Genomic DNA, 14,508 nt, shown 5'->3' with positions numbered 1-14,508 from the left:
GCTGCCCCGGGCCCGGCTGGGCGCTGCTGCCGCCATCAGCAAGAGCAGGAGGAGCCGAGTTGCCCCAGCGACGGCCTCCGCCATCTCGACCCCGTCCCACCAGCCAAAGGGCGGCCGTGAGCAGCGCGCCGCGGAGCACGCTGGGAGTGACCGGCCGCGTCCCGACGCCCGTACGCCTGCGCCGGCTCCTCGCGCCTGCGCATTGGCGCCCTCCGCAATCGGGGCTGGACGTCCGCGGGGCTGTCCCCCCCCTCCAGTGACGTCACCCTCTTAGGCGTTCTCTTCTCGGTGACGTCATTCTACCCGGTCCCCGATATTGTGACGTGACATAGCCATTGGCCCCGCTGCCTTGTTTTCTCCCCCGGCTCCTCCCTCCACTCCCACAAGCGGTAGGGGCGTTGCGATGAAGCGGAGGAATGTGCCTAAGCCAGCCCTCGGTGGAGCAGGTGAGGCGGGACCCGGTGGGACGGCAGGTGAGAGGAGGAGCCCGGCCAAGAGGGGTTGGACCCGGTGAGGGAACCAGGTGAGGGATGGGGCCGGCAATTTGGAAGCATCTGATCCCCCTTTTCTCAACGCGGAGCTGCCCCCTGCTCCACCTTCTGGGGGGGCTGGGCCCAGCCTCCTGGGATAGACCCCCTAACTTCGCCCGCTAGAACACCCCCTGGTTCCTGCCTCTCCCACAGGCCGTCCCGGACGGCTTCAACGCCACCTACTGAGCGGCGAGTTCGACGAGCTGCGAGACTTCCCCATCTTTGAGAGCAACTTCGTGCAGGTGTGAAGCCCCCAAGACACCCTCAGCTCCAGAGCTTCGGCCTGACCCTCGACCTGACTTGGAAAACCCCTGCTGTCCCTCCTTCTGACCATTTTCCCATAACGTCCATCTCATGGGATCCCTGACCTCCAACTCCTCCTATGTGACCTCTGACCACTCCTCCCCCCACCCATACCTCTAGCCTTTTAGCATACCTGTGAATCCTGGCCGCTGATTCCCTTGCCTCAGTTTCCCTGACTTGACGCCCATGATTCTTGACCTTTAATCACAAGATATCTGACCCCCAAACTGATTTTCATTTCACCAGGTCCATGATCTTTTTACCCTACCAAGATTCCTGACCTCTGATCTCTTCCCAATTCTGCCCCCCTTCTATCCTGTCTCTGACCTCTGGCCCCAGGTAACCCAGTTAGGAGAAGTCGCCAACAAAGTCACAATGGGGGTGGCAGCCTCCAGTCCAGCCCTGGAACTCCCTGATCTGTTGCTGCTGGCGGGCCCTTCCAAGGAAAATGGACATCTGGAGCTCTTCGGGTGACTGCCCCCACCTAAACCTAGAACTCCTCCTTCTCAGCTCTGGGCACCCAAGCCCCCAGGAGCACCTGCTGTCATCCAGACCACCCCTAGGGCAAGTAGCCTCGGGTGGCTGCCAGCCCTGTCTGGGCTGCTGTCCACCCAGCAGAATAAGGACAGGGCAATCCACAGGGGCCAAAAACCAGGGTCTAGACAGACATGAGGGAACACTCTTCAGCTATACCCTGGTAGAGGTAGGAAAATGACCATTTGTGCAGTGTCTACTGCATGCCAGGTGCCCCCTGGGCCATTCACATGATCTCATCTCAGACCTCATATCCTCACATGGTGGGGCTCCTTAGCCCCATCCTCCAAAGAGATAAACTGAGGCTCAGAGAGGAAAGCCAGTTTGCCCAGGGTCCCACAGTAGGTCAAGGATGGTCTGAGATTGGAACCTCGGGCTCCTCGTGATGGCTGATCTCATGATTCTTGAGCTCCCATGCCATGCTACATGCTGCCTGTTTTGGCCTTAGTTTTTCATTGAAAGAGTAATACAAACACGTGGGAAAACAAACATACTCCAAAATACAAAACAAACATGGCACTCTAAACAAGCGAGCCAACTAGCCAGCCCAACCTATCTTGCTTCTGTCTAACCAACTTACAGCTCTGAGCTGTTCTGTAACAAGTTACCAACAGGCATATATGTGTTCACTCTTTCTTTAAAAACAGCAGTAGACACATGCTGTATGCTCCCTTTCTGCTGTGCTCACTCCCTCATCAGCACTATGTCAGTACCCATTTTATGTCGGCATAGTACCAGCCACCACATTTTTTTTTTTTGGATGTACGCAATTGAACAAGCTCTGCCCCCTTGAGCACCAAGCTTGTGTCCAGCCTGTTGCTGTTACAGTGTAGAAGGGATGTCCTTGAACAATGTCTGCCTTCAGATGGCCTGTGTTCAAATCCTGGACTCCCTTCTTCACTGGCTTTGGCCAACTTCCCTACCTGTCCGTGCCTCAGTTTCCTCATCTGGGAAGTGGAAATAAGAGAGCGCACCTTCCAGGGTTATCAGGGGATAAACTGAGTAAATGTTTGTAAAGCACTTGGAACAGCACCTGGAACAGAGTAAGCACTCCACATATGTCAGCCGATGTTCTTCCATATGGCAGGGGACATAATAAGTCACCCACTGAGGGACACTGAAATTTCCTCTGGTGTCTTGGGGTTATAGCCAATGTGGCGGGGGTTATCCATGTGAGTAAGTCTGTGGACAGATGTGAGGGTATCTGTAAGACCAGTTCTTAGAAGTAATAGTGCTAGGCCAGAGGGGAATATGTGGCTACCCAATGTTTGGTTAAGAACATGAAGGAATGTTCCTGACCTGGGCCAAGTTACCCACCTTCTCGACTGTTTCCTCCTCTGCCTTGTTGGACCTTTGAATCAGGGTGGGGGCCTGAGCAATTCATTTATTCAAATACTCAATAAACATCCATTGAGCACCTGCTATATGTCAGCTCTGCGTACTAGGGAAACAGCATTGGACAAAACCAGGCCAGAATCCTTGCCCTCAAGGAGCTCACATTCTACTGGGAAGGCAGACAGAACACATGGCAGTTTGTCAGATGGTGTAAGGATCTATAAGACAGGGCAGGGACATGGGGAGGTCTGCAAGGGTGGATGTGGTTGTAAATAGGCCAAGAGGAAACCTCCCTGGGAAGGAACCTCCTGAGAAAGACGTGAGGGAGATTAAGGGAGTGAGTCACGGGGATGGCTGGAGAAACAGGGTGTACCGAGTGGAGGGAACAGCCTGTGCAAAGGTCCTGGGGTAGAACTGAGCCTGGTGTGTTCATGGAACAGTGAGAAGGCTAGTGTGGCTGGAGGTACAGCAGCTGAGGTCAGAGAGGGAACAAAGGGGCAGATCCTGCAGGACCTTGTTTTCACCGCGTGAGCCGGCAGCCGCAGCAGAACGGGGGGCTAAGTAAGGCATTAACTGGCGCCCTCTGACGGCCTCATGGAAAACAGACTAGGAAACAAGGGCTGAGGCCAGAAACCCAGGCGGGAAATTACTGTGGCTGGACCCCAGGATGGCTGTTGAGGGAGTCAGAAGTGGTTGGATTGTGGATACATTTTAAAGGTGGAGCCACCAGGATTTGATGGCAAGATTGGTTGAGAGTGTGAGAAAGAACGTCAAGTCAGGGGCGACTCCAAGACTTTTGACCTAGCAAGGGAAGAGGGTGGGGAGTTGGAGGCGGGAATGTAGTTAAGGTGGCAAAGAAGAAGAGTAGGTTTGCAGGAAAGGAGATCAGGAATTTGGTTGTTGGACACGTTGTGGTCTGATGATCGATCCGACATCCAAATGGAAATTTCAAGTAGGCAGTTGTGTATTTGAGTCTGGAGTTATGGAGTTAGGACCAACAGGAGACAAAAAGGTGATTTTGGGTTGGAAGAAAGTTGGGGATGGATTTATATACAAGAGGCAATGGAGGCAAAAAAAGATTCCTTGCGGGCAGAGGGAGGAGTGGACAGATGTGGGAGGCTAGACCCTGAGGGCGCCTGGAGAAGGGAAGACTGTTGATTCACGGAGAGTTAAAACCTGAGACCGCCCCTTCCACATGCCCAGGCTGTTCCCCTTGCAGTTTGTCCAGCTCTTCGTCCACGACGAAAGCCGCTGGCAGCTCAAGGTCAAGTTCTGCACCGGCCGCGCCTTCTACTTGCAGTTGCGGGCCCCGTCCGAGACTCGCGATCGCGAGTTCGGCCAGTGGGTGAGGCTGCTCTACCGCCTGCACTTCAATTCGGCCCAGGGAGCTGTGCCTTTCACACAGGAGTACTCAGCACCAGAGGACGACGAGGAAGAGGAGGAGAAAGAAGAGGAAGAGGAGGAGATCCGGCTAGAGTGGGAGGAGGTGAGGGGCGGGACTCCTGTGTCTGAGGGGGAGGGACTGGGAGCCTGGATGACTGTGTCTGAGAGTGGAGGTGACCTGGTCCTAGACTCCTGAGTCCTTGAGTGGTATGAAGTTTGTGGGTAGAAGACAGCAGGGCCTATAGGGCCTTGGTACCCCTAGCTAAGATGACTATAGTTTCCTAATTGGAAACATATCCAGACCCACCCGCCAGCTTCTCTCCCCTTACCAAAGTGGGATCTGGAGAGGGAATGTGCACCCTGAAGGGACGGGGGCAGCCAGGCCACATGTCCAGTTCCTCTTAAGTCCTGGAGGGAGGGGAAGGGCGACAGTCCCAGAAGATGGGGGCATCTGTGGAGCCTGTTCCTCTGGAGACACCTGGCTCCTTGTGGTGGTTGCCATTCCAACATGGCTTCCCAGTAAGCACAAAGTCCCTTCTCCCCACTCTCAAACTGTAGATACGTCTGCAGGTCAAAGCCTCTGAGACAAACCCTCTCTTGTACCCAGCATCAAGCCACAGAAGCCAGACTTGACCCACTGGCCTCCGAACTCTGGGGACTCTGATTCTTCTAACATCCTTTGAAGTCACCAAAGGACCAAAGTTCAAAGCACCTTACCTCAGGGCCTGGCAGATGAATTGTTAAAGTTAATAAACATCTGCCACTTAAGACCCAACAACCTGGTCATGACCAGATTCGTCGCCATCACCAATTCAACACGGCTGCCTCCCAGAAGTAGCTTTTCCAGTATGGCTGCCTCAATACAATCTGCAGTTCGCCATGTTTAGCTCCTTGGGCCACCACCAAGACCTAGTACTCACTGTTGCGACACGGCTACCTCAGTAGTCTTCTCAGTCGAGCCTTTGCTTCGTCTTTGACACAGTGCAGTTGCCATTGCGACCAGCCTGCCTCCTCTCTCTCTTAGTAGCTAGTCTGAGAGGGCTGCCTCCAGCTGCCTCCATGGCCCTGGGTTCACCTTTGACTCTCTGTAGTCGCTATGTTAACGTGGTTGCCTCACAAAAGTAGATGTTCCAAGATGGCCACCTCAATGTGATCTGTTTTATCATGACTGCCATTCCAACGTGACTGCCCCAATGTGTCTAACCCCCAATGCGAGAAGGAAGGCGGAGCTACAGATTCAAGAAGGACAGACACATGAGAGCCCCAGACAACACTATTTTGTTCTCAGTGATAACTTGGGAAAGGAGAACATGGTTTGGGCAGGTCTGGGATTGGGGTTAGGACTCAGCAGCATTGTCTTGACAGGTGGGAGCCAGAGTTTCACTGCAGCACTGTGGGGGAAATGAGGAAAGAGCGGGTAAGCTGGGCCCACCCAGGCCCCTCTGCCTGCTGTATCCACATGACCAGCAGGGGAGGAGCACGATGACTTGTCATCATCTAGCACCTGTCCCTGACCACCATATGGCAGCCAATCCAATGTCATGGTGCCTGTGATTCCTGTCATTTTGAACCCTAAACTGGCATGTTCTGAGCAGCTGCTGGCTACGAGTGGTCGCTGGAATCCTGAAGTCAGCATGTGGTGCTAAAGGTGACAGCATAATATTAGGGTCAGCCTGGAAAAGCAGTGATCTAGAATGACAGACACTCGGGTCTGGAAAGCGTCCTCCGTGAGCCCTTGTTATGAGTCTGCAGCCACTTCTGTCTGCTGTGCTATCGTCAGGGCCAGGGGAAGTCTGAGTTGGTCAGAAGTGACAGTTGAGGAGGGACTCAGGAAGCCAGAATTAACATCAGCCTGGTCTGTGGGACATGGTTAGTGGCCTCCTCACTGAGCCTTGACTGGCCGCCGTTTGATGGACTGGAGCCCAAGGCAAAGGAGGTGAGGAAGAGCACCCCAAGTACAGGGAACGGCACATGCAAAGTCCCAGTGACAGGAGGAAGCCTGGACAGTTTGTGCACCCACCAGCACCTTGGTATGGCTGGAACATAGTATGGGGGAGAATGAGTACATGAGGCTGGCAGGGGGAGGGGAGCCGGATGCAGGACCACGAACACCAGGCTGAGGGGCTCCAGGGGCTCTGGGAGCCCTGGGCGGGCTGTAAGCAGGAGGAGCAGGTCAACTCTGGATATGGAGACCCTGCTAAGGCTGTTTGGGGATGGACAGGAAGGACAGACTGGAGAAAGGGAGGACAAGGCAGAGGCTGGACCGATCCAGGAGGAAGAGGATGAGACTGGAGCGGTGGGACACAGAAGAGGGGATGGGACAAGGAGAGGCAGGGGCAGGATGGACAGAGCTTGGGGACAGGCTGTGGTGGGGGAAGCATTTTTCTGGGCTCCCACAGCACCTGGTCCTCTGCCATAGCCCATGTTTGTTTCAACTCTGTGTCAACCCATCTCCCCAAGTAGGGACACGCCCACTGAAGGCCTTGGGGACATTTGCTAAGCTCATCTCTACCTCGCTCATCTCCACCTCATTCACTTGCCTATTATTTGTCCTTCAGCTCCTTTGGAAAAACCTTCTGAGACTCCTCCTGCCCAGGCTGGACCAACTCCAACCTGTGCTGCCTTCATGACAGCAAATATCACAGCATCATTCCTGTGTGGATCTGAACCTGGCTTCCCAATCATCCTCCCAGACGGCCCAGGTCCAACTCCTCTCTAGATTTCAGCAACCTCAGCACGGGGGCCTCCAGTTAAGTTTGCAAAGGGCCCAAATGAGGGGTCAGCCAGGGTTGGAGACTGCCACATCCTCACCTCGGACATCCAGCTTGCACTCGGCCAGTGCCTCCCCCAGCTCATTGAAGGCCCAACAGGAGTAAGTCCCAGCGTCGAAGGGTGAGGGGCGGCGAATATTCAGTGTCAGGACTCCCTGGTAGTTGGTCATCAGGAACTTGGGATCTTCACGGATTTCCATCTTGTTCTTCATCCAGACCACCTTGGGCTGTTGAAGGAAGCGGGAGAGGAGGCCAACTCAGGGTCCCCAGTGGTGGCAAAATGAGGCTCTGGAGGCAGGTTTAGATTCTCATCCTGGCTGTGCCACCTCCTTGCTGGATATCCTTGTACTAGTCACTTCCACTCTCTGACCCTCAGTCTCCTCTTCTGTAAAAGCAGGTTGATAATCCCTACTTCATAGGGTCATGGGGAGGGCTCCTCACTGATCTCAGAATAAAGAGCTCACTCCTCACAGTGGCCCACAGGACCTACAGGATCTGGCCCCCATTACTTCTCCGCCCTTACATTACCCTCTCCCTCCTTCCCTCTGCTCCAACCATACTGGTGCCTCACTGTTCCTCAAGCAGACTAGACAGGCTCCGACCTCAGTACCTTTGCACTGGCTTTGTTGAAAGAAAAAATGAAATGAATAATCAAGGAAAAAAAGAAAGAAAGAATAAATGAAGTGAATGAGTCAGTGAATGAATGTTGTCAATAAACAAATGGAGTAAATGAATGAACTGAGTGAATTGATAGGTGAACAAATGAATGAATGAATTGGTAGGTGAATAAATGAGCAGAATGAATTAATCAGCAGAGTTAGTGAATAAAACAGTTGCATGGAGATGGAGAAGGTGAACTAATGAATCCATGCTATGCCAAAGGGGGCTGAGGCCGGCCCGTGGCTCACTCGGTAGAGTGCGGTGCTGATAACACCAAGGCCACGGGTTCGGATCCCACATAGGGATGGCCGGTTCGCTCACTGGCTGAGCGTGGTGCTGACAACACCAAGCCAAGGGTTGAGATCCCCTTACCGGTCATCTTTAAAAAAAAAAAAAAGACAAAGGGGGCTGAAGCTAAAAACCTGGAGTCTAGACCAGAAGTCAGCAAACTTTTCCTGTTGTGGGCCAGACAGTAAATATTTCAGGCTTTGTGGGCCCTATGGTGTTTGTTGCATCTACTCAACTCTGCTGCCCTGCAAAAGCAGCCATGGACAAAACTTACATGTGCATGGCCCATGTTCCAATAAACTTTATGGAGAGTAACAGGTGGCAGGCAAATTTGGCTCACAGGCTATAGTTTGCGAACTCTTGGTCTACATGAGTCCCTGGAGCTCAAGGATGCAAGTGTCCTGTCCATATTCCCAAACAGCAGTCTGGAAACCAGGATGGAGCAGGAAGACCCTGAGGAGTTGTGAAAATCTAGGCCACCCTTACCCCCAGTGGTTTCTGTTTTCAAGAAAAACAGAAACCTTATCCTTAGATAGGACAAGAGAGACTGAATGACCCTCTCCTCAGGCTGCCAAGATGAGCTGTCACCTGGCAATCGTGAGGCAGAGAAAAGGGCAGGAAGGCAGAATGTAATTGTCTGAGACTTGGGCTCTGGCCAGAGGAGGAGAAAAACAAAGTGGGTTCAAAGTGAGCAAATCCCATGAAACAGAGAACTCGAAGAAGGGCTGGTGTGAGGGGGAGTGGGGCTTCATTGTGTTGAAGGTTTCCTTCAGGGCTCCACCTGCCTGATATACACAGATCTGGGCTCCCTGTCCCCCGCACCTTCGGGTCGCCTCTAACGGCGCAGTTGAGAGCAGCAGCATATCCAGCCACGACCACCCGATCTACTAGAGGCGTCAAGAACTTGGGAGCCATTCGGAAATCATGTTCTTTGTACTCAAGCGGTTTGAAAGTGATTCCTGGTAAGAGGAGACAGACCTGTAAGGTGACTGATCTAGATTGTTCCCTGACCCCAACCAGGGAACAAACTCCAGCCACCTCTCCCCCATCGTCTGTTGCCATCAACATTGAGTCCAGGCTAGACCCCGGCCAAGGCGCTGGTCGGGGTGGGACTGGGCCCTGTGGAGGGGTATGGTGGCACCTGTCTTGAGGATGCGGGCTGTGTTCTTGGAGACACCAGGTGAGTCGCTGAGCCCACAGATATTCTCACTGAAAACTCGGAAGTAGTATTCGTTGCCCACGATGAGGTCAGACACAGTACAGCAGGTGTGCCGGTTGTGTTCATAGACGTTGAACCACTCCTGGTGAGGGGACGGAGAGGGATCAGGCCAGTCACGGATGCAAGGGGAACACACACAAGTGGACACAGACACAAGAAGGGCGGGGGTGAGAAAAGCTCACCCAAGTGTTAAGAAAACCCATCCCTCATCGCAGCCCTGTTCGCAGTCTCCAACAGTCCAAACCAACCCAAGGGCCCATGCACAGATGGACAGATAAACAAATGTGGCTGATCCAGACAATGGAATATTATTGGCCATAAAAGGAATGAAGTGCTGACACGTGCTACAACATGGGTGATTTTGAAGACACTGCCGAGTGAAAGAAGCCAGACACAAAAGTCACATGTTATATGATTCCACTTATACCAAATGTCCAAAATAACTAAATCCAGAGACAGAGAGCAAATTGGTGGTTGCCAGGGGCTAAGTTGAGGGGAGAAAGAGGGGTGATTGCTAATGGGTACAGGGTTTCCTTTGTGGTGATGAAAGTGTCTTGGAGGGCCGGCCCGTGGCTCACTCGTGCGAGTGCGGTGCTGATAACACCAAGCCAAGGGTTAAGATCCCCTTACCGGTCATTTAAAAAAAAAAAAAGAAAAGAAAAGAAAATGTCTTGGAACTAGACAGAGGTGGAGGTTGCATAACATTGGGAAGGTACTAAATGTTGCCAAATTGTTCACTTTACAATGGTTAATGGTTAATTTGGGGTTTTGTGTGTTTTTTGGCAGCTGGCCTGTACAGGGATCCACACCCTTGATCTCAGTTGTACAAGGCTGCTCTCTAACCAACTGAGCTAACTGGCCAGCCCTATAATGGTTAATTTTTTTTTTTTTTTTCTAAAAGATGACCGGTAAGGGGATCTTAACCCTTGACTTGGTGTTGTCAGCACCTCACTCACCCAGTGAGCAAACCGGCCATCCCTATATGGGATCCAAACCCACGGCCTTGGTGCCATCAGCACCATGTTGTCAGCACCACGCTCAGCCAGTGAGCGAACCGGCCGTCCCTATATGGGATCCAAACCCACGGCCTTGGTGCCATCAGCACCGCACTCTCCCGAGTGAGCCACGGGCCGGCCCCTATAATGGTTAATTTTGTTATGTGAAGTTTACCTCAATAATAAAAAAGAAAAAGAAAACCCATCACGCAGCAAATCTCACCAAAAAGCTACCCTCCCATCCCTGCCCGTTCTCCCAATCTCTCGGCCTCAGTCTCCCCGGCTGTGAAATGGGAACATCGGCACTGGCTCTGAAGACCTAGCAGATTTTCTACCCCATCATCCCCACCATGGGCCCCTCTGTCCTCTCACCATGGTTTTCTTGTCAGCTTTCTGGACAAAGTACCCCGTGATCTCACTGTTCCCATCGTCTCTGGGGGGCTGCCACTGCACCAGAGCATTAGTGCCCCACACCTCCTTCACCATCACGTTCTCCGGCGGCCCTGCCTTTTCTGGAAGTGGGGGGTGGGGGGCAGTGTTCCACGCCGGCACAAGAGTTCTTAAATGTACAGCTCATACCCTCCCGCCGCCCTCACCTCCTCTCTTACGCCTTTTCCCCCACTCCCGTTTTGTCACCTTTTTGCCCCATTCCCACCTCATACTCTCCCCCATTCCAGTCCCTCTTCACTTCCTCCCCTCCTGGGCCATCCTCATCTCTCCTCTCCTCCTCTACCACCCCCCATCTCATTGCCGCCTCATCCATTCCCCCCTGCCCCCTGGCCCATGGTCCCCTCCTCCCTGCCGGCCCCGGCTGCACACCCACAACCCGGATGTGGATGGTGGCCGTGTCCTTCATGTTCTCGATCTGCAGGCTCAGCTCATACTCCCCGGAGTCAGAGCGTGCTGCCTGGCGCACAAAAAACACAGTGTCGAAGTCGCTGGTGCGCACGTGCACTCGGGAGGTGTCCAAGGGCGCCCCACCCTTCGTCCACACTGCCTGGGGCCGAGGCTTTCCCTGGAGAGGAGAGGATGGGTGGGGAGAGGTCAGCCAGGGCTTCACGAATGTGGAGGGGTCTTGCTGCAGGGGCTGATCCCTGACCCCTGACCCCAGCTTCACGTACCTGGAAGGGGATGACAAGGTTGAGGTGTTCTCCCACTTTACGAATGTAAGTCTGGCGGAGATGGCGGGGAAGACGGATTTTGGGTTGCTCTGAGGGCACAAACACAGGGAGGGAGCTCAACACTGGGCTGGGGGGACATTTGAAGGATGGAGAGACCAATGGTGATGAGGTTGTCTTGGGGAGGCCCTAAGGATGACACAGGAAGGGCAGGTCAGATGATACCAACTTGGCCCTTAGGAGAGCAAGGTCAGGGGCCAGGGGTCACTCACCCACAATCTCCCGGATGGTAACTGGCTGGGCCAGGGTGGCCGGCTCACTGCGACCTGCAATGTTGACCCCAACGACCCGGAAGAGGATCCTCGCTCCTGTTGGGAGATCCTTGACGGTGAAGCCACATCGCTCCATGGGCTCGGTGTTAGCAGGGACCCATTCCTCAGCTATGAGAAAGGAGCCATGCTGGTAGATCCCATGGCCTTCCTCCTAGCCCTCAGCTCGCTGTCCCTTCCAGTGACTTGGGTTCCCCCACAATGATTACTGAGTTAATCCTCAGCAGCAGCAGGAGCAGCAGCAGCAGCTAACATTTGTTAAGCAAGCCCTCAGCTCGCTGTCCCTTCCAGTGACTTGGGTTCCCCCACAATGATTACTGAGTTAATACTCAGCAGCAGCAGGAGCAGCAGCAGCAGCTAACATTTGTTAAGCATTTTTTTTTTTTTTGTGACCTGTAAGGGGATCATAACCCTTGGCTTGGTGTCGCCTGCACCGTGCTCAGCCAGTGAGCGCACCGGCCATCCCTATACAGGATCCGAACCCATGGCCTCGGCGCTCCCAGTGACGCTGCGCTCCCAGCGCCGCACTCTCCCGAGTGAGCCACGGGGTCGGCCCTGTTAAGCATTTTTTATGACTGGGTTCTAAGGTTGGCATATGTGTTAGCTCATTAATTCTCACCTCAACCCTATGTTCTCCCCATTCTAGGGATGGGAAATTGAGGCCCAGAGAGGTTAAGGAACTTGTCAAGGTCACAAAGCTCAAACGTGGTGGGCTAGGAATTAGAATCCAAGCCTGTCTGACTCCAGAATGCTCTTATGCTCTTCTCTACTGCCACGGTCGGTACAGAGGAACAGGGAAAATGGCTCTGTCTGAGGGCGCAGCAGGGGGAGGCTGGGGAGCAAGCATCCAGGTGTGTCCGGGAGAGTGAGTTGCAGGTGGTGGTCAGAACCCAGTGGATTTCTTGCCTCTTGGTTACATGCCTTTCTGTGCTGTGTTTATGACCACGGGTTGGTGAACCAATGTGGGTCAGACCAACCATCAATAGAGTGAACCCTAACAAGACTGGTTCTGAAACATCAGAGTGGCTTTGGCACGTGTGAGGGAGGGCTCAGCCAGGGTAGGAAAGGGGTAGAGAGAGCTGGGATGAGAAAGAGGGGGAAAGCCGACAACAGCTCACCCACCCAGCACTTCCATGCACTATCCAATGCGGTCCTCACTGTACCCTGTCAAGATGGAAACTGTCCTCGCCATTTTTAGATGAAGATACTGAGGCTCAGAGACTTGGCGAAGGTCACACAGAAAGTGTTGGGGCAGGACTGGAACCCACGTCTGCCTGACTTTAAGGCCTACGACATGGTTTTGAGGTGATCACTTCTGGCATCCCTGTGAGATGACCGTGTCAGCAACATGTCCATAGCCACGGCACTGGTCCTGGCATGCAGTCAGCACGCGGTGAATGTTCATGCAGAGGAGGATGGAGGCTTGGGTATATGGAAATGTGGATGATGGATAGACAGGCGGAGAGAGAATGGATAGCTAGATGGACAGACGGTTGGATGGTCATACAAGTGGATGGAAGGAGGGAAGGAAAGATGGAGGTGAAGCAATAAATACATGGATAGAAAAGTACTACCGTATGGGTGGATAGTCAGATGATGAAAAAGATTTTCAGAGAGATGGAAGGATGGATGGATGACTGGGCAGGCAAGCGGATGGCTGGCAGGAAGAAAGAAAGGGAGGGAGGAAGGGAAAGAGGGAAGGGAGCATGAGAAAGAGAAGTAAAAGGGGAAAAGGAAGGAAGGAAATATGGGTGGGTGGATGGATGGATAGAAGGAAGGAAGAAAGAATAGATGGAAGGACGGATGGATGAAAGTCGTTGCTGTACAGCGGACAGATGCTGGGGAGGGAAGGAGGAAGGGAGAGAGGATGAGCTGGTCACTTGGGGTCTGACTTGACTCATTCCATCCCATGGGATTCAGGCCAGTACAGACACGGAACAAGGGCAGCCACTGCACCAGACATCCCTTTCTGCATGGCCCCGTTTCCAGTTCCCTGGACTGTACACCCCATGGGGCTCTGTGTAGGCCACCCCCCTACTGGCCTAGCAGGGTCACTCACAGCCTTCCAGGCAGTACTCCACCAGGTACCCATCGATGCCGCCTGCCCCAATCCTATTTGGAGGCCTCCACTTGAGTGTGGTGGTGGTGTCTGTCACATCCTCCACCGTCAGGTGCAGGGGTTCACTTGTGGGTGCTGTAAGGATCCAGTGAAAGGGGAAATGGGGATAAATGAGAGGCTAGGGGTCAGCAGCAAGGGGCAGGGGTCAGAGGTGGAGTCACTGATCAAGAAAGGGATCAGTATGGTGGGCTGGAAGTCAATGAGTAAGGAAACATCATTCAGGGTCATTAAACATCAAAATATCAAGGGAGGACAGTGAAGTCTCCAAGGTCAGCGGTAGGTGTTAGCCTGGTAGGTCAGAGGCTAATGAGGTATTCAGGCATCAGCACAGAGTCTAGGATCCTAGAGATCGTAGTTAATGTAGTGGGTCAGGAAGAGACCAGGGGCATGTGTGGGGTCAGGGGCCAATGTGTTGGGTGTTGGATAAAAGGGATCAGAAGTCAGCAGAGTCTGTGGGGACAAAGGCGTAGGGTCAGAGATCAACGTCGAGCAGAGTATAGGTCAGAGGCTCAGTGAAAGGTCCAGGAGGCTTTACCAATAGGCATAAAGGGCTTGGTGTACATGCTGGGCTGAGAGACTCCAATAGCGTTGACGGCAAAGACCCGCATCTCATAGAGGACACCCTCAATCATCTTGGTGGATTCATAAGTTGTCTCTGTGAAGACCTCAAAGTTCAGCTTCATCCAGCGGTGAGACCCCTTCTTCTTCCGCTCCAGGAGGTACCCTAAGGGCTCCCCAAACAGAGAGGAGCAGATGGTCATGGGGCGGTCATGGGGTCACAGTCCTTTGGGGCAGTGAGGGTCACATCAAAAGGATCACATGACAGGGAGTTCTGAGGACATGAATCTTGGGTTGATCTCAAGCATCACAAAGCTACCAGTCATGGAGTTAGGAATCAAGAGAGGTCACCAGTCATGAGTCAGG

General features: G+C 53.3%; 3 protein-coding genes across 5 annotated transcripts in view; 1 reads left to right on the top strand and 2 right to left on the bottom strand.

Annotated features, from left to right (window-relative positions):
* EMC10 (ER membrane protein complex subunit 10) overlaps positions 1 to 123 on the bottom strand; it is a 10,997-nt gene extending 10,874 nt beyond the window's left edge. For all 3 annotated transcript variants that reach the window (XM_008576014.1, XM_008576013.1, XM_008576016.1), the window contains exon 1: positions 23 to 123. In XM_008576014.1, the coding sequence (XP_008574236.1) occupies positions 23 to 84 (62 nt within the window). In that variant the 5' untranslated portion in view covers positions 85 to 123. The remainder of the gene's footprint in view (positions 1 to 22) is intronic.
* An 84-nt stretch (positions 124 to 207) lies between these two features.
* On the top strand, positions 208 to 4,828 carry FAM71E1 (family with sequence similarity 71, member E1). The gene is made up of 5 exons (XM_008576011.1): positions 208 to 473; positions 684 to 772; positions 1,173 to 1,303; positions 3,906 to 4,188; positions 4,693 to 4,828. The coding sequence occupies exons 1-5, from the start codon at positions 404 to 406 to the stop codon at positions 4,747 to 4,749; spliced, it is 630 nt and encodes a 209-aa protein (XP_008574233.1). The 5' UTR covers positions 208 to 403; the 3' UTR covers positions 4,750 to 4,828.
* Positions 4,829 to 5,340: 512 nt separating this feature from the next.
* MYBPC2 (myosin binding protein C, fast type) overlaps positions 5,341 to 14,508 on the bottom strand; it is a 25,770-nt gene continuing 16,602 nt past the window's right edge. The window contains exons 19-28 of the mRNA XM_008576012.1: positions 14,120 to 14,308; positions 13,525 to 13,659; positions 11,409 to 11,576; positions 11,140 to 11,228; positions 10,838 to 11,033; positions 10,391 to 10,530; positions 8,946 to 9,105; positions 8,627 to 8,763; positions 6,897 to 7,083; positions 5,341 to 5,476 (exon numbers count right to left, since the gene is read on the bottom strand). Coding sequence (XP_008574234.1) covers positions 5,466 to 5,476; positions 6,897 to 7,083; positions 8,627 to 8,763; positions 8,946 to 9,105; positions 10,391 to 10,530; positions 10,838 to 11,033; positions 11,140 to 11,228; positions 11,409 to 11,576; positions 13,525 to 13,659; positions 14,120 to 14,308 — 1,412 coding nt within the window. The 3' untranslated portion in view covers positions 5,341 to 5,465. The remainder of the gene's footprint in view (positions 5,477 to 6,896; positions 7,084 to 8,626; positions 8,764 to 8,945; positions 9,106 to 10,390; positions 10,531 to 10,837; positions 11,034 to 11,139; positions 11,229 to 11,408; positions 11,577 to 13,524; positions 13,660 to 14,119; positions 14,309 to 14,508) is intronic.

The sequence above is a fragment of the Galeopterus variegatus genome, unplaced genomic scaffold, assembly GCF_000696425.1.
Source record: "Galeopterus variegatus unplaced genomic scaffold, G_variegatus-3.0.2 Scaffold1274, whole genome shotgun sequence".
NCBI classification, from domain to species: domain Eukaryota; kingdom Metazoa; phylum Chordata; class Mammalia; order Dermoptera; family Cynocephalidae; genus Galeopterus; species Galeopterus variegatus.
This window is presented reverse-complemented; position numbering and strand designations above follow the sequence as displayed.

Excerpts from the sequence above, each read along its gene's own strand:
- FAM71E1 (XM_008576011.1), top strand. The coding sequence starts at position 404 with ATGAAGCGGAGGAATGTGCCTAAGCCAGCCCTCGGTGGAGCAGGTGAG. Across the intron at positions 773-1,172 it reads TTGAGAGCAACTTCGTGCAG|GTAACCCAGTTAGGAGAAGT; the intron begins GTGTGAAGCCCC and ends CTCTGGCCCCAG. Across the intron at positions 4,189-4,692 it reads TCCGGCTAGAGTGGGAGGAG|CATCAAGCCACAGAAGCCAG; the intron begins GTGAGGGGCGGG and ends TCTTGTACCCAG.